Below are 25,616 nucleotides of genomic sequence, written 5' to 3' on the forward strand. Positions count from 1 at the left end.
TGACAGATGAAATAATCTTAGTCATAAGTTGAGCCGTTATAATTTAGTTTGAATCGTTTCCTTTTCTCTTTACTTCACATAATTGTTTTATTTTTTCCCTATCATCGTTATATCTATTTTATATAGAACAAAACAATCACACACACAAGCATGTATGTAGTGAAAAAAAATCAAACACCCTATCCCACTTATAAATAAGGGATAATTTCGAAATATATATGAAATTTGGTATAGTATACACTTTTTGTCAAACTTCTTGAATTATTTTTAACTTAGTAAAAATATACTCGAGTAATGAATCTTCATCGAGAAAAATTTTACAAAAATAGTCAATACATTATTCAAATGTAAATGAAGATATTCGTAAGGTTGCAAACCTAAACAAATTCATTTGAGGAGTTTGAAGTGTCTAAAATTGTCTCTCATAGTTAGTTAACATTTATTTGATGTCTAAAACTTTTTAAATGATTTTTTTTAAAATTCGTGACTTTATCAATACTTTTATAATCTTTGAGAAGTGTACCGACTATTTCTTTCAAATTTTTGTTCATGGAAAACATTCAGATTTAAGTAGATTTATTTTAAATTAAAAAAAGTACAAATATATTTATATAAGATTAATTTAAAATTTAACAAAAATTATATATTTGAACAAATTTCAAGTTTGTTTTTGTAATGATTCCAGTGCGAGTCAGCAAGATCAATACGCTACTGACTGAAACGCAAACTAGCACGAAAGTGATTTGAATGAAGAAAGGGGTACGCAAGAAAGACATCACTTTCGGAACCCACCAATTTCCATAACCAGATGGCCCACTGGGATCGCTGATTGGACGGACCTTAGCCCAATTTATGTATTGATAGTTGATACGCACCGCGACCCGCCTTGCCTTTGCGTTTGCGTATACATATATACATATTACATACAGGTGCGCCCACTACCCGCACTACTGCTTCCTCTCTCTCTCTCTCTCTCTCGCTCGCTCTTTCTCTCTTCTGGAACTTTCCCGCCTCAGATTCTCTCTCAAGTTTGTGTTTCTCACACCCTTTTCCCTGATTTTTGCTTTGATCGATTTTTCTCGTCTTGAATTTGTTTCACCTCTTTGCTTGATCTGTATTTCATTGCTGTTAATTGTTCCTTTTTGCGATTACATCTGGTGGATGGCACATTCTTTATTTATTTATTTATTATGTTTTTGAATATGTGGTTTGATTAGTTCTTTCACCTTTAGGTACTGATTGATGCTCGAGTGTTGTTTCATTTTGTTTCTTATGAGATAATTTTAGGATTTTCGATATGGGTAGTGTGTATAATATAGATTTTCCTGTATAAATTCTAAGAGAAATGATTCCATAATCTCTTGTCAAGTTATATGGTTTAGGGTTTAACTGTGCATTAACTGTAGTTGTTTCTTTTTTGGTCAAGCTCGTTATGTGCTTGTGGTTGAATTGTGTGATGATGAGTTATAAAACCCTAAACTCTGGGTTCTGTGAAGCAGGAAATAAGAAAGAATGGCGGCCAAAATGATTCTCTTTGTTGTATTTGTCTTCTTGGTATTGCTTAATAGTTAAATCCCTCTAGGCCATCAAAATCTAGGTTCTCAAGTGTTTGAGAGATTTTGCACAGGCATGTGTCACGGACCATGCCAAGTTTTGCTGCGGATTTTTTTTTTTTTTCCTGCTATGTCTTTAATTGCTTGCTATGTTTCTTTGTTATTCCATAGAATTCTCTTTTATTCTAGCTGCTAGTTAGTTAGAGAGAATATCCAGCTGTAAAGGTGTTTGGGATAGGACAAAATAGTTGGTCATGGGAGCTGCAATCTGCTGTGGCAGCCCCCTAGGATAGCTATATAAGCCCAAACGGCTCCTAAGAATGGTTATCGAGAATCAATCAACAAATTCCGGATTTACTCCCTGCATTCTCTCTATCTCCCAAACTATTCTCTCCCTCAATCTTCTTCTTCTTCTCTCTGAACCTTTCTCTTCTACTACCATTCCCGAGCCCCTTCTAATACACCCCGGGCGGAAGTTGACAGCAATCCCAGCGACCGTGACAGCATGTTTCTTGAAACGAACTTGGGGTTTGTTTTCAGGGAATGTAAATGTAAGGGAAGTGAATTTGCTGGTAGCCTGTTCATTTTATATCATTTCCTTGCCAATCCAAGAAAAGAAAGAATTGGCTGTATGAAATTTTTTTTTCCCTTTCATTTTTGCTAGTCTTTTCTCTCAGTTCACAAAGCCATGATCCAAGCATTGGTGAAAGAAAGAAAGAAAATTCAACAACCCTTGTAATGAAAGAATGGAAGTGGAACTTGCCCAAATCCTAAGCTATATCCTCTTAATTTCTATCTTATTGTTGGATTACTTCTGTATAGGCTTACGTTCTCTACTCTCCCTCTCTCTCTCTCTCTCTCTTTACTTCCAACATCGCCTTAGTATGTTTCATCTGGATATCAAATTCATAACTTATTCTCTGTGAAAGCATTTGTTTTCTTTTATCAATCTTCTTTCACTAGCACTTGACAACATTGTATGATTGTGTGTGATTATGGCTGTGCTATTCTTTTAAGTATCAAGTGCTTAAAAGGTCACAATTGCAGTTTATCTCACTGTTCTATTTTCTGTCAGTTGCTTAAAACATAGAGCCTAGTTTGTCATAATTAAATTTACTCTTTTGTTTCCCATTCTCCTCGTAGGAAACTGTTCCTTATTAGTTGCGAGATTCAATTCAAGTTCATCAGTTTTTGTATTTCTTCTTCTTAATATCAAAATAAGAAGTATGAAAAACTGTTTTGAACTGATAAATTTATCTTCTTTAAAGTTGGTAGGGATACTTAAAATGCAAATTCACTACACTACTAATATTTTCTGGCAAAATCTAGCAGATCCCTTGACTCTCTCGCTCTCTCTCTCTCTCTCCCTCATGCAAGCTCTAGCACACACTGCTAAGCCTGGGGTTGGACATACATTCCATTCTTTCTTCTCTCTGTTCTATGTCTATTCCATTTGCCATTGTGTTGAAGGGAAAAACAGAGAGAAATAGAACATATTGTGCTCCTGAAATTTTTTTGTAGTATATACTCTCTTGGCGCCCAAAAGTAATTGGTGAATACTTAATTAACACTGGGCATTTCTTTCCCCCTGCTCCTTGCAACTTTTTGCTTGTGTATGTTAGTTGTCTTGAATCTTAAAGGCCCCAATTCTGTTGTACTTTCATGTGAAATTCACCTTAAAGTTCATTTTATGTAGATAAATTATAGAACTGTATTGCATATGCATAATATCTTCGTATTTTACTCCACTAGTAATATCTCAGTTAAATATTAAAGACATGACATATGCGGAGTGCATCAACTTTGAGTTATGGCAGTCTTATTTTTAGTCCCTGAAAAGAACCATAGATGGAAATTGTTTGCCTGAGTCCGCTAGTGGTAACACATGACACATATTCACTACTTGTGAGCTACTTTAGTTGGTTTTATTTCCACCTTATATGCATTTGGTTTCATTTAAACGTGGTTGTAGCATGCATTTTTTCACATTTGTATTCTGCGTGTCATGATTTCTCATCACAGGGAAGTTAACCCACTTGAGTAACTAACATTCTTGCTTTGGTTCAGGTCTAAATATGTCGACTGTGTCAGTTCCAACAGTATGCAACTTCAGAACTGCACCCATAACCAGATCCAGTATGTTGACCAAGAGTCCACGGGCTTTGGGTTCTGTAAAGAGTGTTTCCAAAGCATTTGGCTTGAAATCCTCCTCCTTCAAAGTATCAGCCATGGCCACATACAAAGTGAAGCTAATTGGACCTGACGGGAAAGAAAACGAGTTTGAGGCCCCAGATGATGCATACATTCTAGACTCGGCTGAAAACGAAGGAATAGAGCTGCCCTACTCGTGCAGAGCCGGTGCCTGTTCGACATGTGCCGGGCTGATGGTCTCTGGATCGGTCGACCAGTCGGATGGATCGTTCCTGGATGAGACCCAGATGCAGAAGGGGTACGTGCTTACTTGTATCTCGTACCCAACTTCTGATTGTGTGATTCACACCCACAAGGAAAGCGAGCTTTATTGATGGATGATGTCGTGGCTCTCTTTTCTTCTATTGCTCAAGGGATTTGTGGAAAATTTGCAGCTAGATATGTTACTCTCAATTACTTAAAGACTGCTGGACGATGTTAATTTTTCATCTCTTATGTTTTTTCTGGTTTGATAATTCATTGTCATTTTGCTATTGCCGTGGCCCATTTTTTTTGTTTGAAGGCAAAATGCTAGCAACCATGGTTATGTATATGCTTTGCTTCCTTCTCCTTATGCTACACAACCTAGGCCTCAGGCTTCTAAGAGGCCAAATTTTACTTGATACGCTGCATGCCGTAGTTGGGTATGCTAAGTAGCTTATAAAGAGAAAAACATTCTGCTATGGGACCAAAATGGCTGGTTTCTCGAGATGAAACAATTTCTTTGTTCATCAAGGTCGTGCTCCACTTGAGTATCTGTTTCAGATCGATATGGCACAGTTTGGAGATACCAAATTAAACCATTCACCCACACAAGCATGACCTGACCAACAACAGAAGAAACCAAATCAACCCCTAGGGTGGGCCACAAGACAAAGGCACAGAACCAAAGGGAACAAATTGGTCATTTACTCCTGCAACACCAACGTTAAAGGCCAGGTTCCATCAATTCCAAGATAAGCAAAGAAAATAATTAGAGGTTCATAAAAGGAAGTATATCAATCAGTCTCACAAGGCAAAAATGTAGGCATCGCCACGAGATTCAAAATGTTAATGAGAAGATACTATTTTTTTTAGGTTTCTTTCCATAGCTAGGGAAAACAAGAAACTTCTGTCTATTGAGTATTTGTTGCCCTAGTGTAGATCTGCTGGCTGGCATGAGCAGACACCATTCTAATGGAACCTCTTGCCATCAAATCCTTGATTGCCCTGCGAGCTAGCGATCCATTGATCTGAACCAAAAGGAAAACATGATCAATAAAACTCTTGTCCATATATGATTGCCATTTAAAAACACCAGCATATGAGAAAATGGATGAAGATGGGAAGAATTCAATCATACCCTCAACCTATCAGATAAGATTGATGGAGTGACAAGCTTGTATTTTGGAACTTCAGAAAGAAGCTTATCATAAGTTGCCTTGTCAAGGAGGACCATGTTGTTCACCTTCTCCTTTTGCTTGCCTTTGCTCCATTTCTGTACAAAGTTTTCATGAATTAAGACAATGCACATAAAATCTAAATTCTAAGTGTACAAAGCTATATTCACCTAGTATTGGAATACTGTACAAAGCAGGCATGCCTTCTCTATTAGTCCTCCTCATGCATTGAATCCAATTGTTTTTTTTTACTTGTCCGTTTCTATTATTTATTTATTTAGTTTAACTTTTAGGGAGTGGAGAGTGGGGGAGAGGTTGGTAAAGTAGTAAAGCTCAGATCCACATGAATAAGCAGCACTACCAAATGATATCTTAAGGTGCAGAATCATTGATGCGCCCAAAATACAAAATAAAATAAATATTAGCATTCTTTATTTAATAAGAAAGTTCGCCACACTCTAAGATAGAAGAAGGAAAAGTGATAAGAATTAAGTAAATTCACCACTAAACAAATAAATTACTTAGATAAGAATTATGATAAAAATGTTCTCAGCACTTTCTTCATAAAAATGTCCATGCCAAAATATTACAATATCACACATATAAATACTAGTCTTAAAGACAAACATAATAATTAAAGACAAACAATATCATTGTCTCTTTTGACAAAAGATGGCTAATGATGATAAAAGACAAATCAAAAGTATAAAGTAAAATATATCATGCCACTTTTGACAAAGGGAATCATGATTGTCTCTTTTGACAAAATAGGGTTAATGATGATAAAAGACAAACTAAAAACATAAAAAAAAAAAATATCATCATGTCACTTTTGACAAATGGAGTCGTGATGATGATAAAATACAATGATATATAAAGACAAAACTCTCAAACATAAAGGATAAATGAAGGATGACATCATCCATGACATCAGTTATGAGACTTGGGCTTGTTGGAAAGACTTGGGCTTGGTAGATGGGATGATTCTTTGGGTTTGATCATGGAGTACCTAGGTTGCATTCTGATCCTGCACTTCCAAGCAAACAAGCAATGTGATTAATTTGAGTTTTAATTCATTTACTTTGAATTTTAACTCTTCTAAATGGGGCTGGAGTTTTCTCAATAAATAACTCAAATCCCTTTTGAAATTATTTAGCTCTTGAACGAGTAGTTGGCCCAAAACTTACATACTCTTGAACAATCCTTGCCTTGGTTTCTTTACCATTCACATCAATCATTATAACAAATTAATACCAATTCAGGGGACTTCACAAGTAGCCAAGGCATAAAAAATGAAAATAATGACATCCAGGTTACAATAACCACCTTGGATATTCACCCCTACTGCCTAACCAAGTGCGGCCAGGGGTGTTTTCATTAAGAGATACAAAAGAAGGCACAACGTCCTAATTAAGAGGGAAAACTAACATTATAAGCACAAAACCTAACACCAGGATATTTTCAGATTTTTCAATATAGACAATGGCAACTCAATAGAGCTCCAATCTGATTCAGATGATCCCCAGTCTAGATTGGGAATAGACCACCATTAACACCTTACTTGATGAAGTTAAGCCCCAAATGCTACCTAAAGGGGTTTCATCTATTCGGCACTCAACATTCCAAGTGTAAAAGATGCTGATAACTGAACCATTCACCACATCAGAAACTAGGTTTCCTGTCCCTAACTAATCCCTAATCTGTTGGAAACTCTCACATTATCAATGAACAGAAACAATTTTTACAGGCTTGACTAGCAAAACTAGAGGGATAGTACCTAGAAGACCCAAACAGGAAGCCTATCTACCAGCGGTCAAAGATTCCAACCAATCACATTCCCGAAAATTACTATAAGCTATCTCAATATAACAATCAATTTTTGCAACAAAGAAGCCCAATCCAGAATATACAGAGAATTCATGCCAATGCACACTCAAGAAGAACCACAGCTAAAATGACACTATTACCAATCAATCAACAACTCAAGTAGCTATATATCACGCCTACTAAACCCTAGATGGCAGTTGTTAGACAAATTAAAGTTCATAAACACTAAAATACTTCAAACTTCAAACTTCATAAACAAAAACACTTAAAAGTTCATCAAAGATCCTTCTGACCTTCTTTTTCTGCTTTCCACCACCTGATTTGGCGGGCTTCGATGACGGAGGAGGAGCCTTGTCCTTCTTCGGCGCCTGAAGACAAGAAAGAAAATGCTTTCTGAAACTAAAAACAAGGAAAAGAAAAACGAAAGATGGGAAGTAGAGAGTGGAGATTTATTCTACCATGAGATCTAAGCAGACGACTTTGCAGGGTTTACAGCGCACCCAGCAAGAACACAACGGCCAAGGGTTGCTTGTACATATAGGTTTATATATATATATATATATATATTGCAAAAATTAAGGCATCTCTGGTTCTGGTCCTCGTCCTGGTTTTTGTGTTTTCATTTTTCTGGTTTTAAAATTACATATTTTAAAGTATTTTGGTTTCACCAATTAGACAGGAGGGGGAGAGCATAAAGGGAATTGTTTTGGGATGCTTTAAAGATTTTCTAAGTCATAAGTAAATCTCTCAATGAATTCTGAAGTGTTTCTGAGACTATAGTCATCCGGGGGTCTCCCAAGATGATCTGGCCATCTCATTTTGCATAAGTTCAGAGACATCTTCAGAATTTCTTGGACACTCAGTGGCCCCGAAGTTCTCTTTGGGACCACCCAGAGATAGCCATCGAGGCACTTCGACCTTAAAGACATTTTAGGCCTTCCGACCTTTCCAAATGCATCCCCCGGAAGAGTCTGAGGGCTTGACTGTGGGCCCCATTTAGCATTTATAAATATTTGCCTCCTCCAACACAAATGGACCTTTTTGGGGGAACATTCGAACATTACTCTTTCTCTTTCTAAGATTCATTTGGAAGACCTCTACCCTACTTTTCGGGACATTGGAACACTCACTTAGACATACATTAAACATACATTCACAAATTTTTGCATATACATTTTGGACTTTTGTTTGGCTTAGGCATCGAAGGACCTATGTGGGGGAGTCTTCCTCGTGCTTTTCTGACATCCTTTGTGCTCACAAACTAAGACAGGAGTAGTCCCTCGAAGACCCTTTTAGGCCAGCCTGAAACCTTTGATCCTTAAAGACCTTTCCAAGCTAGCGACCCTGGAGGCCCCGAAGACCCCATCCAGGCTCTTTAAGCCTTTGCCTTTTGGGATTGTGGATCCGACTCGGACCCAGTTGACATCACTTGCGATATCTCAGACCCTTAGCTTCTGTGAAAGACTCTACTTTGACTGATCCCAAGATAAATAAATTTAATTATTATAGTTTAAAAACAACAATTTGGCACCATTTTATGGGAAACCAACAGAAAGTTATCACGCTTTGTAGCCACCATGAGGGCCACTGGTGTGAAGATGTTGCATCAGTTCTTCTATTCTAGCCCGCAGTGCCTCATAATAAGCCATGCTTCGAATCCTCCAGAGGCACTGGGGAGATTTTTGCGAGGTTTTTCTCCTTCTATTATGAGCCTTTCCTATTATTATGTTAGCCCTCAGGAGAAAAGCGCACCTCCCCACCTTGTATCCTTGTTGTGCGTCCATATTATTCTTCAAAGCAGGGAACCAACCAAGGAAAGTAGGAAGTGAGGAGATTGGGCCCCCTATTGATGAAGGCCAAGTTCGGGAATTTGTCATTTCCTGGACTTGTATTTGACGATAGGGTTGTTCTCCTTAGCAATGTCGGCCTCTACGGGAAGAGTGCTGCCCCAAAGAATGGAATTATGAAGTCCTCTTCCTTGGGAAAACTCCTTATGGGATGTGTCTGCCAAAGGATTCTATGAACCCAGGAGAGAGTACCTTGGGCTTCCCAGCTTCCTCAGATACACCTTCTCCAAGCCCAAAGGAATTAAAAAGTAGAGGGTGGCCTACCAACTCAAGTGAAGGTAGCAGTTAGGAAGCTACGCAAAGTGCTGAGCAGAGGAGATTAATTATCAGCACTTTTTGCAACAGCTAGCTATGAAGCATCTAAGCTATCGATTCAAGAAGAGAACTCTATCTAGCAATTTTTTTTTTTTTTTTTGCAACCACTCATGTTGTAGTCTCCAGCCCCTTTGCCAGAAGGAGTTTGGCGTTCCACACTAGCTTACTCAAGCCATGCGATCAGTTGTGATGAGAGTTTCTCGTGACCCTAGCCATGGATATTTTAAAGGCACGGGATTGATGGGGTTGCCTGGCAGTGTTATATTGATCGCTTTAGGAACACCACACCCAAAGATGCAGAACCAAGTTATTTCAAATCACATATCAAAAGTCGCTAGCTTGCAAGCAGAAGGTGTAAAGCTAAGACATTGCTAACTTCAAACTAATTCCTTGTAAATCGTGGATGCAGGTGCTTATACCGAATTACACAAACAAAATGTCCCTATAATGTAAGAATAAGGTATAAGGTAACATATATATGTGTGTACTCTATTTTGCAGCAATTGGGAGAAAGACTGAGAACCTGACATGGTCTACATTGTGGAGCTAAGGGTGATAACCCTTAAACTCGGCCCATATTAAGCTCTTGTAATCTCGAATTCAAAGTTGGACAGTTATGAATAAATGAGATTTCAGACGAAAGTATTCCAACAAGAAACACCACAAATTATTTGGTATTCTAATATGAGGACATCCACACGTTAAAGAATCATTCTACAAGGATAGTTTCTATGGGCAGACATAGATAAAAGGCCGAATTGCCAAAACAAAAATATTCAACTACACCAAAGCTGTGATCACAATCAAAGGTGTTCTACCAAACAATTATAATAAAAGCATTTCCATCATGGGCCACAATTAAAACATTTATCTTCTCACTAGATTGCGGAAGTAGGAGCTCCACTGAACCTTTTCGATAAAAATTTATGATTGTGGAAGTAGGCACTCTGCTAAATCGCCTTGACAAACTATTGATATTCTGATTATGGATGTAGATGTGGCATTAGGCCACCGAATCGTTGAAACAAAATAGTTCTGCGGACGTAGATTATCGAACCACAACAAAAAAATAGAATGCCTTTAGGCATGCTCCATGCCATTAGGGCCCCTATCCTTTCCACCTGGCATTCTCTTTCATTTGGGCTTAGGGCACCCCCCTACGAGATAGTTCTATTGTCTTTGGATGCAAAGACTAGGGTCGCCCCCTTTAATGATTGCTCCTATTTCCCTAAACATTCATGCACCAATTGATGGAAGGAACAGAGTATAGTAAACATTATTTCATGCAGGTCCACTAGTATTCACCCCTTCCACTACACTAGGGTGCCTAGGACCGTCTATTGCTCATCGTGGCCAGACCTTTCTACAAAAGGACTCTATGGGTCAATGCCCTCCTTTTTTCATGGGCTCGAGGCATAGTGGTGACATTCCAGCTACGAATGAGATCGGGGGGGTCTAAGGAGATCAGAGGACTCGGGCACGTGTCTCACCCCTAGTTGCAAGTGGCGGCAGTGGTACTTCCTATTGATGCTAGATGCAAGATGTTTTATATATTTCATTTTGGATTCCTGGCTCTTTAAATTGGAATTCTATATTATGTATCTCAGGGATGGATATTTCATAATGTCCTATCAGGTACATCGATACCCCTGAAATCACTTAACTCTTTCCATAAGTTTATATATACAATTGGCTTATCCTCCATGAGTTGAAGGAGGCCAGCATCCCTATTTCCTTGGGGGACTATATTCTTTTGGCGTTCCCATGAATGCACAGGAACCTAGGTACTTAGGAAAAATGTAGCCTTTACTTGGAGCCAAGGCACATCACTATTGGTAATAGTACATTTAATCACTTTACATTTTGGCTACATTCATATTTATGCTACTTGCATTCATGAAATCCATGCATGTGTCAGACCTACTCCTAGCAGCCCAAACACTAATTCATCCCATAAAAGAATGCTCATTCTATTTATGTCTGTTAAATTCCCAAAATACAAAATGTCTGATGAGCCAAAAAGTCAAAAAGGGGCAGGAAGAAGCCTATTCTAAATCAAAGCCCTAGGAAATCTGTCCTCCAGAGTGGGGACCCCTTCCTTGAAGTCCAAATATGTGAACTCTATGTCAGCTAAGGCATCAATCACCTATGTTCCCTAGGGAGCTCTGTAGTCGCCTGGTGTTGGAGGATAGGAGTCCAGTTCTAATACGTACGGGCTCCATGGGCCTACCGGGTTGGGAAGATGCCTCACCTTGACATTCAAATACTCTTCTGGTGCCTTAGGATCAGGATCCCAATATTCCCGCCAATTGCGGATGCCCTCTCTGATCTTCTCCGTCGTAAAAATGACATCATAAAAATAGGTGTTCGGGCATGTTCTCTCTAGACACCCTCTGGCTAAGTAAAATCCATATTTAGCAAAGCTCAAGGCATACCTCTCCCTATCCTCGTGGAATATTCGAGACAATCGATATTCTTTTACTGCCTCCACTCAGATGGCGTCAATGCTGACCTCCTTGAGTTGGTTAGACAACTCCTCAATTTGCCTCTACTCTCCTAAAATTAGATGCATGTGCTATCCCTATCCTCCAAGACCTAATCGAGTTCAGTAGTCATGGAAGAATTGGCTCTCGTGAGTGCTGCTTCAGTATCCTGATGTTTCATTCGCTCCTCTCCCCCCTGCCCCAGCCATTGAACATCGCTTTTTAGGAAGTCTCTCTCCTTCTTGGCCTCCTCGGCCTCATGCTTATGATGGAGGGCCTGATTCTTGTATTCCCTGGGGTCCCTAACCTCATGCTCCAAGCGCCTCGTCTTGTCTCTTTGGTGGAGGAAGTCGCAGATCATCCTAGCTCTGTCCGCCTCAACTTTGGCCAAATTCGCCTAAGCATTAGTCGTTCCCAATGCTTGATGTTACATCCGTTGTCAACCAAATAAAAATCCAAATGTTAGGGATCAAAATAAATAAAAGAGAAGCATTAGAAAGAAATTCGAGGTCTCTCATACCTCAGCTAAATTGTAATAACTCGTTAATGGATCTAAGTTATCTTGCTAATATTTTTATGTGTGTTATACTTTGGCATTGTTGGAACAAATTAATGTGTTGTGAAAAGCCCAAAATGAATGAAATTTATGTGTATGGGAAAAAGTCAAAAGAAAAAAGGGGTGGAAAAGTCCAATGAAGTGAGATTGTGAAATGGTTGAAAAGTCAAATGGGTTGTTAGTAGAAAAGTCAAAAATTAAGGAGGAAATGGGAAGAAATGGCTGTCAAATTATGTGTGCACGCGCTTTTTGTGTTATTTAAATGAATGGAAAAGGGGAGATTAATGGATATGTATGTGAATTTAAATAAAAGGAAAAGGAAAAGGAAAAGGAAAGTCGAAAATATAAATGGGAGAGAGGGGGAACTTGGCATGCAAGCCATATTCCCTTGTTCTCTTCACTCTATCTTCTTCCTCCTCCTCATGTCTTATTTTCTTATTCTTTCATTTTCTTGTCTTCTCTTCTTGATCTTTGAAACCCTTGGAGTTGGAAGATTGCAACTCCAACACCCTTGTTCTTCATTTCAAGTGGTCTTAGTTCGTGGGTTCTTCCTCTTTAGATTTGGCTATCAAAATCACTAAGGGCAAGTTCCTTTTGTTCTTTTTCCATATCAGGTTTCCTTCTTTTATTTCCTTCTGATGAAAATCTTGATCTTCTTCTTTGTTTCGGTGATCATGGATCATCCATGTTTGTGATTTTGTTCATGAAACCCCTAGTATTCTTAGTAAAGAGGGTTTCAACGTAGTTGCTTGTAACTTGTGTAGTTTTTTTTTGAAATTCTTGGTAAATTGCATTAAAGGTCTAAATGGGGTTTGATTCACCCCATCTTTATAAAGGAATGGCGTGTTTATTGTTAGAGTTAATTGCATACAAGAGTTTTGTGTAACTTGTATGTATTTTAGCTTCAAGCAGGTCATTTTCATTGCTATCTATTGCTTGTTTTTCGGGTCCTGTTGACCATTTGCTTGGCTTCTGTCGACCGCTTTGTTCCAGCAGTTGTCGACTGTTGGCAACCAAGAGGGTGATATTCGGGCTGTTGATCGTTTAACAGAGGCTGTCAAACGTTCCTAGCATTTGGGGTTGGAACTGTTGATCCACTACAAGAAAAACAGAATTTAGTGACGGAAAAATCCGTCGCTAAAAATTTTAGCGACGGATTTTGTGACGGGCATCTTCTTGTCGCTAAAATTTAGCGACGGGATCAGCGACGGAAATTTTCGTCACTTATTAAAAAATAAAAAATAAAATTTATTTAAAAAATTAAATATTATTTTAGCGACGAAAATCGTTTCGTCGCTGAATAGCGACAGAAAGTTCACAATAAAAATTAGAATATTTAAAAAATTAAAATAAATTATAATTAGCGACGAAAACAATTCCGTCGCTAATTAGTGACGGAATTGTTTCTGTCACTAACTTTAATTAAAAAAAAATAATAGTAACTTGCGCCGGAAGGATGCGCGCGCTACCTTGTAGCGCCGCCTTGAATCACCACGTGTAGCACTGGGATAATTTCCCAGTGAATTCCTTTTTCCCTTCCTCAGTTTCGATACCTGGTCCGTGCACGTGCACGCAACCGTCCGAGCTACGAGCTTCCTTATGATATACACTGCACATATTAACTATATACTATACCCAACTAAAATTACAACATTTTAATTTTATTTTAATTAAGTTTTTAAATTTTAAATCTTTTAAATTCATAAATTAATACTTAGAAAAATAAATATTGTAAATTTTAACTCAACTAATATACCATTTAAATGTTGTAATTAATTTATCTCTTTAATATTTAAGTTTTATTTGATTAAAAATTAGTTTAATACCATATTTGTTATTATAAATTTTACAATATCATATCAATTTACATTTTTTTTGGTTTGTAAATAACATACATAAAATATGAATTTAATACATTTTAATATTTATTTAATCTTTGTTTAATACATAATAAATAAATTTTATTTATTTTAATTTATTTTTTTCATTTGTAACGACAGGCTAAATTATATAATTATTAATTTAATTTTTTAAAATATTTAACAATTTTATATTTAATTTAAATTTATTTTTTATTATTTATTTAATTTTTTATTAATTAGCGATGGAATATTTCGTTGCTAAATATATTTAATTTAATTAAATAACAAATATAAAATTTAGCGACGAAAAAACCCTGTCGCTAAAAGATAAAAATAAATTAAATAAAAAATACCAAATTTAGCCACGGGACAGCCCTGTTGCTAAAAAATAAAAAATGAAAAAATAAAAATCGAATATTCAGCGACGGGGCAACACCTGTCGCTAAAAAATAAAAATAAAAAATGCAAACTTAGCGACGGGGGCACACCCATCGCTAAAAAATAAAAAATACAAATTTAGCGACGGGGCACACTTGTCGCTAAAAAATAAAAATAAAAATCGAAATCAAAAATTCAATGATGGGGCAACTCCCGTTGCTAAAAAATAAAAAATAAATTAAATAAAAATACAAAATTTAGCGATGGAATATTCCGTCGCTAAATTTTAAAAAAATAAAAAATTTGGCGACGGAATATTCCGTCCCAAATCCAAATTTCCATTTCTAATTAGCGACGAAAAAATTCCGTCTCTAAATCCATCACTAAATTACGAATTTTTTGTAGTGATCGACCTTTGTTGGTTGTCAACCGTTCCTCTTCAAAACACGAAATGGTCGCCCATTTTTCTTTGCTATCAACCAACCCTGATGGAAATATTTAAAGAGGTTGGGTTAATCTAATGGGGGGTTAATTGTTTGATGTTTATATTTTAAAAATTAGGTCACCTATTATTTTGCATTACAATTATGCCGTGTGGGAGAAAGGATATCCAACACAAGTTTAGTGGGCACTTGACTGTGGGAGCTTCAACTCATAATGCTCGCCTGGTATAAAATTAGAGCATGGGTGGACAATGGTCCACAAAGTGATGATTTGATTTGGATTCACATTTTTGTGTAGTATATACATATATTGTGGTAAGGCATGGTAACTGTTTATGTAATTGTGGGAGGGGGAAAAGATCTAATTTATTTTGTTGCTTATCGTTCATGCCTCCATGCATAATGCTTCATACTTGCTTTATATATTACTTGCTGAGCATTGTGGCTCACTTTGCTTCTTTTGCATCATTCCAGATAAAGGTAAGGCTAAGGAATGGGCTAGGTCGAGTAGAGCTTGAGTATCTTGGGGTTTATAAATGTGTACAGGGCTCTCCCAACCAAATGGTCCTAAAGGGTTCATTTTTGGGGCATGAAGAAAAAGTGTCTTATTTTGTATCTATAATTCCATTGCTCCTTTTTATTTTGGAAAATGTACGAGCAATTAAGCCTGAGTTCATATTATATAGATGATAATGTAAATGTTTATTTTGTCTCATGTTGTTATCTGAGCAAGTTTGGGAATGTTTATATTTTTGGAATTGTATTTGTATCCATTTTGCAGGGACTTCCTCTCAGAACTCCTAAACTAGTGAGATTTTCGTAGGTCCTCACACAAATACTGCTCGACTATGTCCAATTGGCTCTGAGTGCTCCTTGAGTACCTCGGTTCATCATGCAACATTATCGTGGCATACATCAGCCTTGCTATGACACCTAGCTTTATAATAGAGTTTCTATCCAGAAGCCTTGGCGTACAAAAAATTCATGCCCTCTCAACTATTGGTCCCCTGCTGGCACCACTCCTTGGTGAATAAGGCCCAAATCTAGAAATATGGGTGGGTGTCCCCTGGACTCGATGGCCAGTTCCTTCTTAGGGCTCTCCGCCAGTTGTGAAAAAGGTAAGTTGCTAATGGTCTAGATTCAATCGTGATGCCTCTCCAATTTAGCTTGAGCCTCGGCCTCTTTTATAACAACCTGAGTCGAAGGACTCAGTGGCGATGGCGGTGGAATATCTCTCTCTTCAATATGCCCACCTATAAGTGGAGGAGATGGCAGAAGATCTAATAAAGGAAAATTGAAAAAGTCATCCGAAAGTGGGTCCATAGTCACCTCCATTGTGCTTGGCTGCTCGCCATCTATTCTGGCTCTTTTTGTTCCTCCGAGCCAGTAAAATCTGTCACTCTTCAACCTCTTCAAAAAAAAGGTAGGATCGGTGCAATTGTTGGTTGCTTTCCCTGGTGGGTCCCCTTATTTTTTTTGCTTCAATTCCTCCTACCTGTCTAATGTTATCCTCTAGTGTAATATCCTGAAATTTGAAAATAAATAATAATTATTCAAACCGGTGTTTGAGGACATTATTGAATATTTGAGAAATTAAGAGGAAGTATTTATTTATGTGGTTTTGAGGAAAATAAGGATTTAAAGATAATTAATTAAATTATTTGGAAATGGTTAATAATTATTAATTATTGTACTTGTGGTGATTATTGAATATTTGTTGGTTAAAAGGCAATTTTAATTTATTTGGGTATTTGGAAATTTAGGAGAAAATATTTATTTATGTTGTTTTGAGAAAATAAGAAATTAGGGTAATTAATTATTTTACTTGGGAGTATTATGAAATTATTAATTTGGGCGAATTTGGGATTTTCTAGAAAGTTCGGGGTATAAGTGTAATATGTGGAAGATTTTAGAAGTTGAGGGTTTAAATGTGATTTGTGGAAGTCGGTTTAATTTAAGTTTAATAAAGTGTGTATATATGTAAAGAAGAAGTGGCTGGCCGAGTGGCACGCGGGCGCGAGGAAGGCGGGGGAGACGCGGGTTCGAGGCTCTACATGTGCGCGATGGGAAAGGGAGAGGTTGATTTTAATCAGCAAGGCTAGCCCGAAACGACGTCGTTTTGAGCTGGGGCGGTGGCAGTTGTGTGCGGCTGCAGTGGCGCCATATGGCGCGCGCTGAGAGCTTCTTCTGCCTTGGCCGCCAAACATCCTCCATTTTTGCTATTTAAAGCAAAAAATCTGGCCATTTTGGAGCCCAAACAGTGAGGAAAAAGAGAGAAATAAGGGAGGGAGAAGGGGGCTCGACTTCAGCAGCGAAAATAGAAAGAAAAGAGAAGAAAAATGGGAGAAAATAGGAGATTTTGAGGCTATTTAATATCCAAAAATTTCCTGATAAGTGAGTAAAATTAGCATAAATGTTATATGTTTAACTTATAGAATTTATACGGTTAGATTATGTCGAATATGTAGTTAAATTTAATTAATTTGAGCCGTTAACTTGCTATTTTATATAGAAAGCTTTACTTCGCATTGGGAGCACAAAGGAAACAGGAATCAGTTGATTACAGGCAAGCTCCTAAAGCTCTACTCGTGTTCTTTATTTCCCATGAAAGTCTTCATAGTTTTTCTTATTTTATTCTCTCCCTCACAGTGATTCAGGTTCTACGCATTAATAATAGTAATCCGCGTGGTAACCACCCTATGACTTATATATTTATTAATTGGATTACTGTTAATGGAATGAGCTAAGTAATGATGTATGGGTGTCTTTCATTTCGACCGTAACAGAGCTTCGTATCGCTCCGCTTTCCTTGGGAATGATGTCGTACCCATTGGGCTAGGTTCTTAGAAAAGTTGATTATGGTTAAATAGGGTTATATTAATAATTTATTATGTATGTTGAGATGGTTTTATGTGAATGAGAAGGAATAAGAATGGTATCACGATGTTATGCGGTTATGTATATGAAGAGTTATGGAGAAATATTGTGTAAAGTTAAGTTGGGAAGATATGAAGTTAATAGTGTCTATGTGTGTCTTAAGGGTATGGGGTACAAAGTCACTGACTGTCAACCGTTGGTCGTGGCAGTTGATGGCTGGATGTATGGACGTCAGTTATCGGTTGTTATGATAAGCGCTAGACGGGCCAGAAGAGATGGTACTACCAGATTCCCGCATTGGCTTGTGCATATCATGATGTGTGTGCTGCATAGGGCTTGGGTTGCATTCACTTGGGGACATGCTTTGTGTGTGATGGGAAGTGTGAGCATCTGCATGACTCGGTTTGTCTAAGAGCTAACTTGGGTTCTTTAGGTGAGCCGGTGCATTTAGAAGCATATCGCATGTGTGAATTCTTATGTAGGCGTAGCATGGCCTGATGTTTGGTTTATTGGGGCCTTGTCATCACGTTTATGCTACAAAAGCCATTGCATTTCCTATTTGTTGCATTGCATGGTGAGAATGTGTGGCTATAGGTGATGAGTATGGGTGGTAGGCGTGGCTCACGGTAAGACCTTGGGAGTGAGACCCACAACGGCGTGGCCCACAGAAAGACCTTGGGGTGAGACCCACGGCTATAGTAAGACCCTAGGGTGAGACCCACGGCAACATAAAAACCTTGGGGTGAGACCCATAACAACAGATTATGTTGTGAGCAACAGAAATGGACATGTAAGGGAAATAGTATGGTGGTAGCCTATTTTAGGCTGCAACAGGTTTGTATGCAGGACTTGGGTGCCAATGTGTGGCTTATGTGGGCCCCTAGTTCCTTTATGTGCAGTTAACTTTATGTTATGCATTTAGAAGTAAGGCACTTATGGATCATGACATGGTATAGCTGCATTGGCATGAATTGCTTGGGGTGTCATGGGAAAAGTCATATCTTAAACCTAAAGCCTTTCTTTTTAGAGCTTGCTGAGTCTTGCGACTCACGTTTGCTTTCCATCATTCCAGGTAAGAGAAACGCCTGTGATAGAAGGTACGTTCAGTGGGGTTTGGGTCCAGGCCGTCATGTCATGGTAGCAAGTGTAGAGTTCTCTCGAAATTAGATCCTGGGTGTCATTGTACAGGTTAATGCTTTATGTTTGAGATATATGTGTATTTTGTAAGCCAAATGGGCTCATAGTAATCAGCTATGTAATGACAATTATGAGAAGCTATATAAAAAAAAAAGATTATGATTTAAATAGGGGTTGTTTGGGAGTTGTAGTTGTGTTATTGTTCGGTATCATCTTAGTAATGACCCTCCCACGGATCCTCTATACGCGCAGAGGCTCCGGGAGGCGGGCCTTTACATCTAGACCTGCCTTATCTCTGCACACCCAAAAACAATAAATCATGAATGCAATTATCAAAATATTTATAGCAAAAGCAGTAAAATGCAAAGTAAAAAAGAAAAAGGTCCAGGTGAGGACTCTCGAGGTCCGTCTCCCCTTCACACCCTTCCTTTTCCTCTTCACTGGCCACATCCTCATCCCCTATGATATCCAACTCTTCATTAACGTCTTCATTTTCTCTTTTGGTATCATCCAACGAGGACGATGACGGGGACATGGCCTGGGACTCAATTGGTTCTAAAGGAACAACATCATCGCCCCCTCCAACAAGCATCCATCCAGCCACAATAAGGTGCCCATCGTTTATTAAATCAAACAAAACCACTGGACCCCCTCGGGTCAGATTATTAATCTTATCCTGGTGTTCCCTTACCAGAGAATCAATGTCCGGCCATTCACGCCTCGCGCTCCTCATTCCCTTAGTGCACTAAAATCGTAATGACCTCCAACATCCTACGGGCGGTGTGACCACTAGCCACCTAGTTTCAAAATCATCTATCTTTTGAGGACCTCCCCTAAATAGCTTAACCTTAATGGGCATCCTTTGGACGGACACAAATTCTTTTTCTCCTCTTATGGTTTGGACGTGATAAAAATAACACAATAAGGACATGGTGGGCTCCACCCCACGCTCCTTGCCCAAAATAAAAAATCCAGTTAGCACAGCCCATTTATTTGGATGTAATTGGGCCAGCACTAGTATTTCCTTTTTCAAAAATTGCATCCTGAAAAGGGTGTAGTGGAATCCTAAGACATGCTTGTAGGCTATCTAAATGAATCGCTTCCCCTCCTCCTCCAACAGTAGTAGTAAGCTCTTTGTCTTTAAGGACCCCCGGGTCCCATGACTGAGGAATGCAATAAGACTGTGCAAAGTCTTTGGTAATTTTACCTCTTAAAACTAAGGGTTTCATTCTTGGGGAGATAGTAATTTCAGTAAGGGGTTGTGAAGAAGCCATTTTACCTTATGGAGATAGTTTTTTAGTAAGAAGGAATCTTTCAAAGGATCAGGATTTCTGGGGCCAAGAGTAGCAAGGAGTCTCCGGGATGATCAAGAGTCTTCAAGAACTCCAAATGACTTTGGCTCTTTGGGGGAAATATGGCCCATGGGGGACCACTTCATATTTATAGTCTAACTCCTTGATAGACCAAGCGTCGCCAATTCCCCTCGAAGACTCTCCCCTAATGAGTCATACTTGACACCCACCTTTTTTATACTCTTCCATTTGCTTTTCAACCCAAGGCAAGAGTAAGGAGCTATTGTTGTAGGGTGCCCTAAAAATTCCCTAAGTCATAAGCAAGTCTCCCGATGAATCCAAAGTCCTCAAAGAGTCTCTTGGATTGTAGTCACTTGGGCCTCATAGAGGGTCCCCCACGATGGTCTAAGCTTCTCATTTTGCATAAGTCTAGAGACACCTTTAGGGTCTCCAGGACGCAAGTTACCCGGTGACCTCGAAGTCCTCTTTGGGACCACCCGAAGATAACTATCGGGGTGTTTCAGCCCCAAAGACATCTCCAGGCTCACTGGCCTTTCTCGATGCATCCCCAGGAAAAGTCTAAGGACTTGACTGTGGGTCTCACTTAGCGTCTGTAAATATTTGCCTTCTTCAACACAAATGGACCTTTTTTGGGGAACATTCAAACACTATTATTTCTCTCTCTAAGTCTCATTTGGAAGACCTCTACCCTACTTTTTGAGACATTGGAACACTCCCTTAGACATACATTCGCAAACTTTTGCATATACATTTTGGAATTTTGTCTGACTTGGGCATCGGAGGGATTGCGTTTCCTTTCTGACGTCTTTTTTGCTCATAGAATAAGGTAGGAGCAATCCCCTGAAAACCTTTCTGAGCCAACCTGAAACCTTTGATCCCCGAAGGCTTTGAGGACCACATCTGGGCTCCTGAAGCCTTTGCCTTCTGGGATTGTGGATCTGTCTCGGACTCGATTGACCTCGCCTGTGACATCTCAGACCCTCGGCTTCTATGGAGGACTCTACTTTAGCTAATTCCAAGACAAATAAATTTAATTGTTGTAGTTTGACAACAAGAATAAAGGATTGCAATTGAATCAAAATTAAAAGATTAGATTAAAATTTTATAAAAATATTACATCTATTACCTAAATAAATAGATAATATAATTAGATCTATTATTTAACATTAAAATTACTAAAATTCATTATTCTCATCTGGTTTCTTTCTTATATACTACCTTTAAGACATGGGTTATCTCGGCCCCTCTGATTGCCCTGCCCAGGTCTGGGTGGTCGCTCCCTGTTTTCTTGCCTCTGTCCTTGCCATATGTCTAGTTACTACTTTGGTTTATCCAATAGAAAACAATCTAGCTTGCCTTGCTTCATTAACTGCTCAATTCGATTGCGTAGCTCCTTACACTACTCGATGAAATGTCCCGGGCATTCATGGAACTTACAGAAGAGGTTAAGTTCTTTCCCCAATGGTTGACTCGGGTAAGAGGGAAAGTTAATCAGTCCCGTGTGCACTGTGGAGGAAAAGATAACGGCCCCTTAACTTGGTGAGGGGTGTGAAGTTCTGAAATTGTAGCTTATGGTGGTCCTCTCCTTGACGGGATACTTTTCAAGATCTGATGGGCCCTCCTTCTATTTGTTCCTCTCTCTCTCTCTCCCTTCTTTGTTTCATAAGTTTTCAAAATCTCCATTTGCACCACAAACCGGTTTGCTCAGGAAAACATGTTTGCTAATGAAGTGGGATGAGTAAATGCTGGGGATTCTCTTAGAGGAGTAAATGTCATTCCTTGAAGTAGGGTAATAACTGCTAAACTAGTCAACAAGTCTTTAACCTCTAAAGTGGCGCCCCAAAAGTGCCCAATGTATTGCTTCAAAGATTCATTTGGCCATTGTTGAATGCTCATTAAGTAGGTTGAATCTTTCTTTTTGGGTACATATGCTGTAAATACCTCTACAAATTCCTTTTCATTTGGTTGAAAGACCCTATGTGTCCAACTGGTAGTTTGGTGAACCACTGATGCGCTTGGCCTGCCAGGGAAAGGGGAAATGCCCGACATCTAGTGACTTCATTCCAACCATGTAACATGGTCGCAGTCTCAAATTGTTGTACATGTTGTTTTGGGTCCTCCTTTCTGAAGTACACTGGAAACTGTGGGAGTTTAAACCCAAGTTGTGCAAGCTACTAGAGCAGCTCGTTAGAAAGTGAAAACCCTTTTGTTCAGAAATTTATATTTTGATTTATGGAGAAAATAATTTTTAAGAATATATTTTTAGTAAATTTGATTTATTGATGATTTCCAAAACATTTTATAAAATCCCTTAAATTAGAGAACTTCATGCTCATGTACTTATATATTTCAAAATAGCCAAGTATGGTTTTCTCTTAGTCAGAGTATAGTATAAAGCTTGTGAGAAAATTTCTTTGCAAATCGACTAAGTGTGAAAAAGTCTCTTGATAAAATCAATCAAGTATATTTTGTATTAGTCGAGTAAAGCTTTTGCAAATATTTTCAATCTAAGTTTAAAAAAGTTTTTTATCTAATCGAGTATTTGCTCAGTGTTCTTTCAAAATAATCAAGTATTGAAGTGATTCAATCCACTATTATAAGTTCATACTCGAGTATGTTTTTGCAAAGCTCTATTTCTTAAAGCTAAATCGAGTATGGTACTTTTATAATCGAGTAATGGTCCTTCACCACTCGAGTAAACTTTTGAGAAAATCAAGTATTATTTTTCAATCAAGTAAAGCCTATTTTCAATTGACTAATGTATTTGGATAATCAAGTGATTGTATGTGTTAGTCGAGTGCTTTATGCAAACTCTTTGTATCTCAAAATCAATTGAGTAAGGAGCATTTTTAATCAAGTATCTTTGATATCAAATTTCTAAGCATCTCCTTAATCGCATATAGCTTTCTCATTCAATCAACTAATGTATTTTGTCAATCGAGTATTTATATGTGTTAGTCAAGTGAAATTTTGGCTGTCTCTAGCTAAGTCTTTGATTTTAAAGTTAATCGAGTATCAAATGTTTCTATAGTCGAGTAAGCCTAACCCTATAATCGAGTAAATAATGCATAGTCTCTGGGGCTTATAAGTTAGTCGAGTAATGACTTGGTCATACTCGAGTGAGGCTTCTACATAATTGATTGTTTTAAAAGTCTAATTGAGTAAGTGCTATATTAGTCAAGTAAGCTTATAACTTAGTCGAGTACCTGTTTCCAAACTTTGAAAAATATAGTTGTTGGGCGCATTCTTGAATGAATTAATAAATGTTGTTTGATATTTATAGAAACAAAAAAGTGGAAGTTGTGAGACAAATGAAACATTCCAATTTGAATTTTGCCATGTCAGCTAACATTCAATGCAAGAAATCTATAAATAAGAGATGAAGCTACTTGAAGAAGGTTACACCAAACTAATCACGCGTTCAATATTCTAGAGCTTCAAGAAATCTTCCTTTAAATCCTATTCTTGCTTCTCACGAGCTTACTATCCAAATCCTTCTGTGAGAAATTCTTTAGAGAGTTCTTATTTCTAAATATTGTAACTCTCTCTATCAAGAGAAAAACTTTCGAGCTTATTATTTCATTCATATTTTCTCTCGAGAAATCTTTCACATCTTTTGTGAAACTCTTGTAAAGGTTATGCTTGATCCTGTGAAAGGTAGTGGTTGTGGCTTAGCCTATTTATTAAAAGCCAACCTGTAATGGTTACGCCTGATCTTGTGAAAAGGAAGTGGTCGTGGCTGAGCCTATTTGTAAAAAGCCAATTGTGTAAATTTGTACTTGAGCCTGTAAAAACTACAAGGTAATATAAAACACCTGTATGTGTGTTTACAAAATCCTTGGTTGTGAACCAAGATAGTGGATTAGGCAGTTGACATTAAACCACTTTATATCATGTGTTCTGCTCCTGTTATTTTATTTCTATTTATTCAAGTTCATTTCTCAACAAGGGTGAGAAAGCTTAATTCATCCTCCACTTAAGCTAATTTGTGTATCAAATTTCTTAGTCGTCTCTTTGTGGGTTGTTACTACCTTCTTCTATTTCAAAACTTTCTCGATCAATCGCTTAACATCGGCAGCCTTGAATGACTCTTGATCAGTATTCTCTGTTATAGGAGGGGCGCAGGAAAAGGGCTTGATTTAATCGTTTGTTCCTCCTAGATGGGGTATTCTCTGTTGTTTCCTCATGCATGACTACTTTTCCAGTTCATCGTCACCTTTAAGCTCGTGAATCTCATTGGGCCGATGTCTGATTATGGCAATAGGATTTCCCCTTGGAATTGAGGACTGGTTGAGCAAGTTTCTTTCTAGCGGTGTTGGGATCACTGGCGGCGATCCAATGGTGACCTTTAGCTTCCAACTTCTTGTATGATAGGGCCGTCAATTTCCTTTGAGGCACTTCTCCTTGCTCAGATGGACTCCAAATCCTAATACTCTTTATCTTAGCAATTAAGTTTCCCTCTATAAGAGGGTTATTCCTAGAGTGAATCTCGTCATTAACATCAACCTTCGAGATATGCAGTTTCAATGGATTGCCTCGGTTATACTCTCCAATGGCTACAGTTCTAGTTATGGTATCTCTCTATGGGTGATTGGGTGGGTTGCCCATGCAGACAAATTTGGTTGTTCTCAACATCGTATCTGGCTTTTAGTCATAGTTTCCCACATATAGCGCCAAATTGTTGTTACTAAAATATAACAAATGAAATTTGTAATGTGGGAATGAGTGTAAAGTGTTTTCCTGGCTTTAGGAAACAAGAAATGGCTCTAGGTGGAATAAGTCTCTAGGAAGAAAGAACGGGTCTTGACTGGACGGCTCACTGAATGGAAATAATTGGTCCTGGCTAAACAGCTCACCAGGTGGAAAGAACTTGCTTCGAGAGGACAATTACTCCTTCTAATGAATTGTAATCACGAGCAAGAGTTAGAAGGCATGCGGGGATTTTTCACTCATGTAGACTCTCTGATGCTTAAGTCAGTAATGGATGATTGTAAGTGCTTCAGGTGGACTACAAGGTTCCTCTAGGTGGACAGTGTGTGAGATAGGTGCTATAAACAAGTGGTAATTTAAAATTTTGTTTGAAACTTGAAATTCTTTTGATGGAAAATAAAAATTCAATGCAAGTAAGGATATTGAAATGCTGGCAATGATAAACAAATCAAATAACACAAGTAAGAGAAGTACGAAAATGATTTATAGTGGTTTGACTTAAATCAAGTCTAATCCACTACCTTAACTCCTCACTAAGGATTTTATAAACCAATCCATTATAACCTCCTACTTGAACCCAAGTAGGCTATCTAGTCAAAGACTATGAAATACAATCTCCTACTTACACAAGTAGACCCTCTAACTACACAAGTTAGGAAATACAAGAAATGTTTAATAGAGAGGTTCTAAGAGTATACACTCTTAGTTACAATATCTCTCAAGAAGATACAAGGTTTGAAACAATT

At 38.1% G+C, this 25,616-nt stretch overlaps 2 protein-coding genes across 4 annotated transcripts in view; one reads left to right on the forward strand and one right to left on the reverse strand.

Annotated features, from left to right (window-relative positions):
* The window catches only part of LOC127806421 (ferredoxin, root R-B2-like), a 52,968-nt gene extending 48,731 nt beyond the window's left edge, over window positions 1-4,237 (forward strand). Inside the window, exons 2-3 of one of the 3 annotated variants that reach the window (XM_052343706.1) lie at window positions 958-1,028; window positions 3,621-4,237. In XM_052343706.1, the coding sequence (XP_052199666.1) occupies window positions 3,629-4,078 (450 nt within the window). In that variant the 5' untranslated portion in view covers window positions 958-1,028; window positions 3,621-3,628 and the 3' untranslated portion in view covers window positions 4,079-4,237. Of the gene's footprint in view, window positions 1-811; window positions 930-957; window positions 1,029-1,094; window positions 2,105-3,620 lie in introns of those variants that run through there. The other 2 variants (XM_052343708.1, XM_052343707.1) reach the window with 2 other exon arrangements.
* A 471-nt stretch (window positions 4,238-4,708) lies between these two features.
* On the reverse strand, window positions 4,709-7,777 carry LOC127806422 (40S ribosomal protein S25). Its single transcript, XM_052343709.1, has 4 exons — window positions 7,408-7,777; window positions 7,243-7,317; window positions 5,086-5,220; window positions 4,709-4,975 (listed from the first exon to the last, which is right to left on the reverse strand). Exons 1-4 carry the CDS (start codon window positions 7,408-7,410, stop codon window positions 4,859-4,861), a joined length of 330 nt encoding a protein of 109 aa, XP_052199669.1. The 5' UTR covers window positions 7,411-7,777; the 3' UTR covers window positions 4,709-4,858.
* Window positions 7,778-25,616: the final 17,839 nt, after the last annotated feature.

Source organism: Diospyros lotus, chromosome 7, assembly GCF_014633365.1.
Source record: "Diospyros lotus cultivar Yz01 chromosome 7, ASM1463336v1, whole genome shotgun sequence".
NCBI classification, from domain to species: Eukaryota; Viridiplantae; Streptophyta; class Magnoliopsida; order Ericales; family Ebenaceae; genus Diospyros; species Diospyros lotus.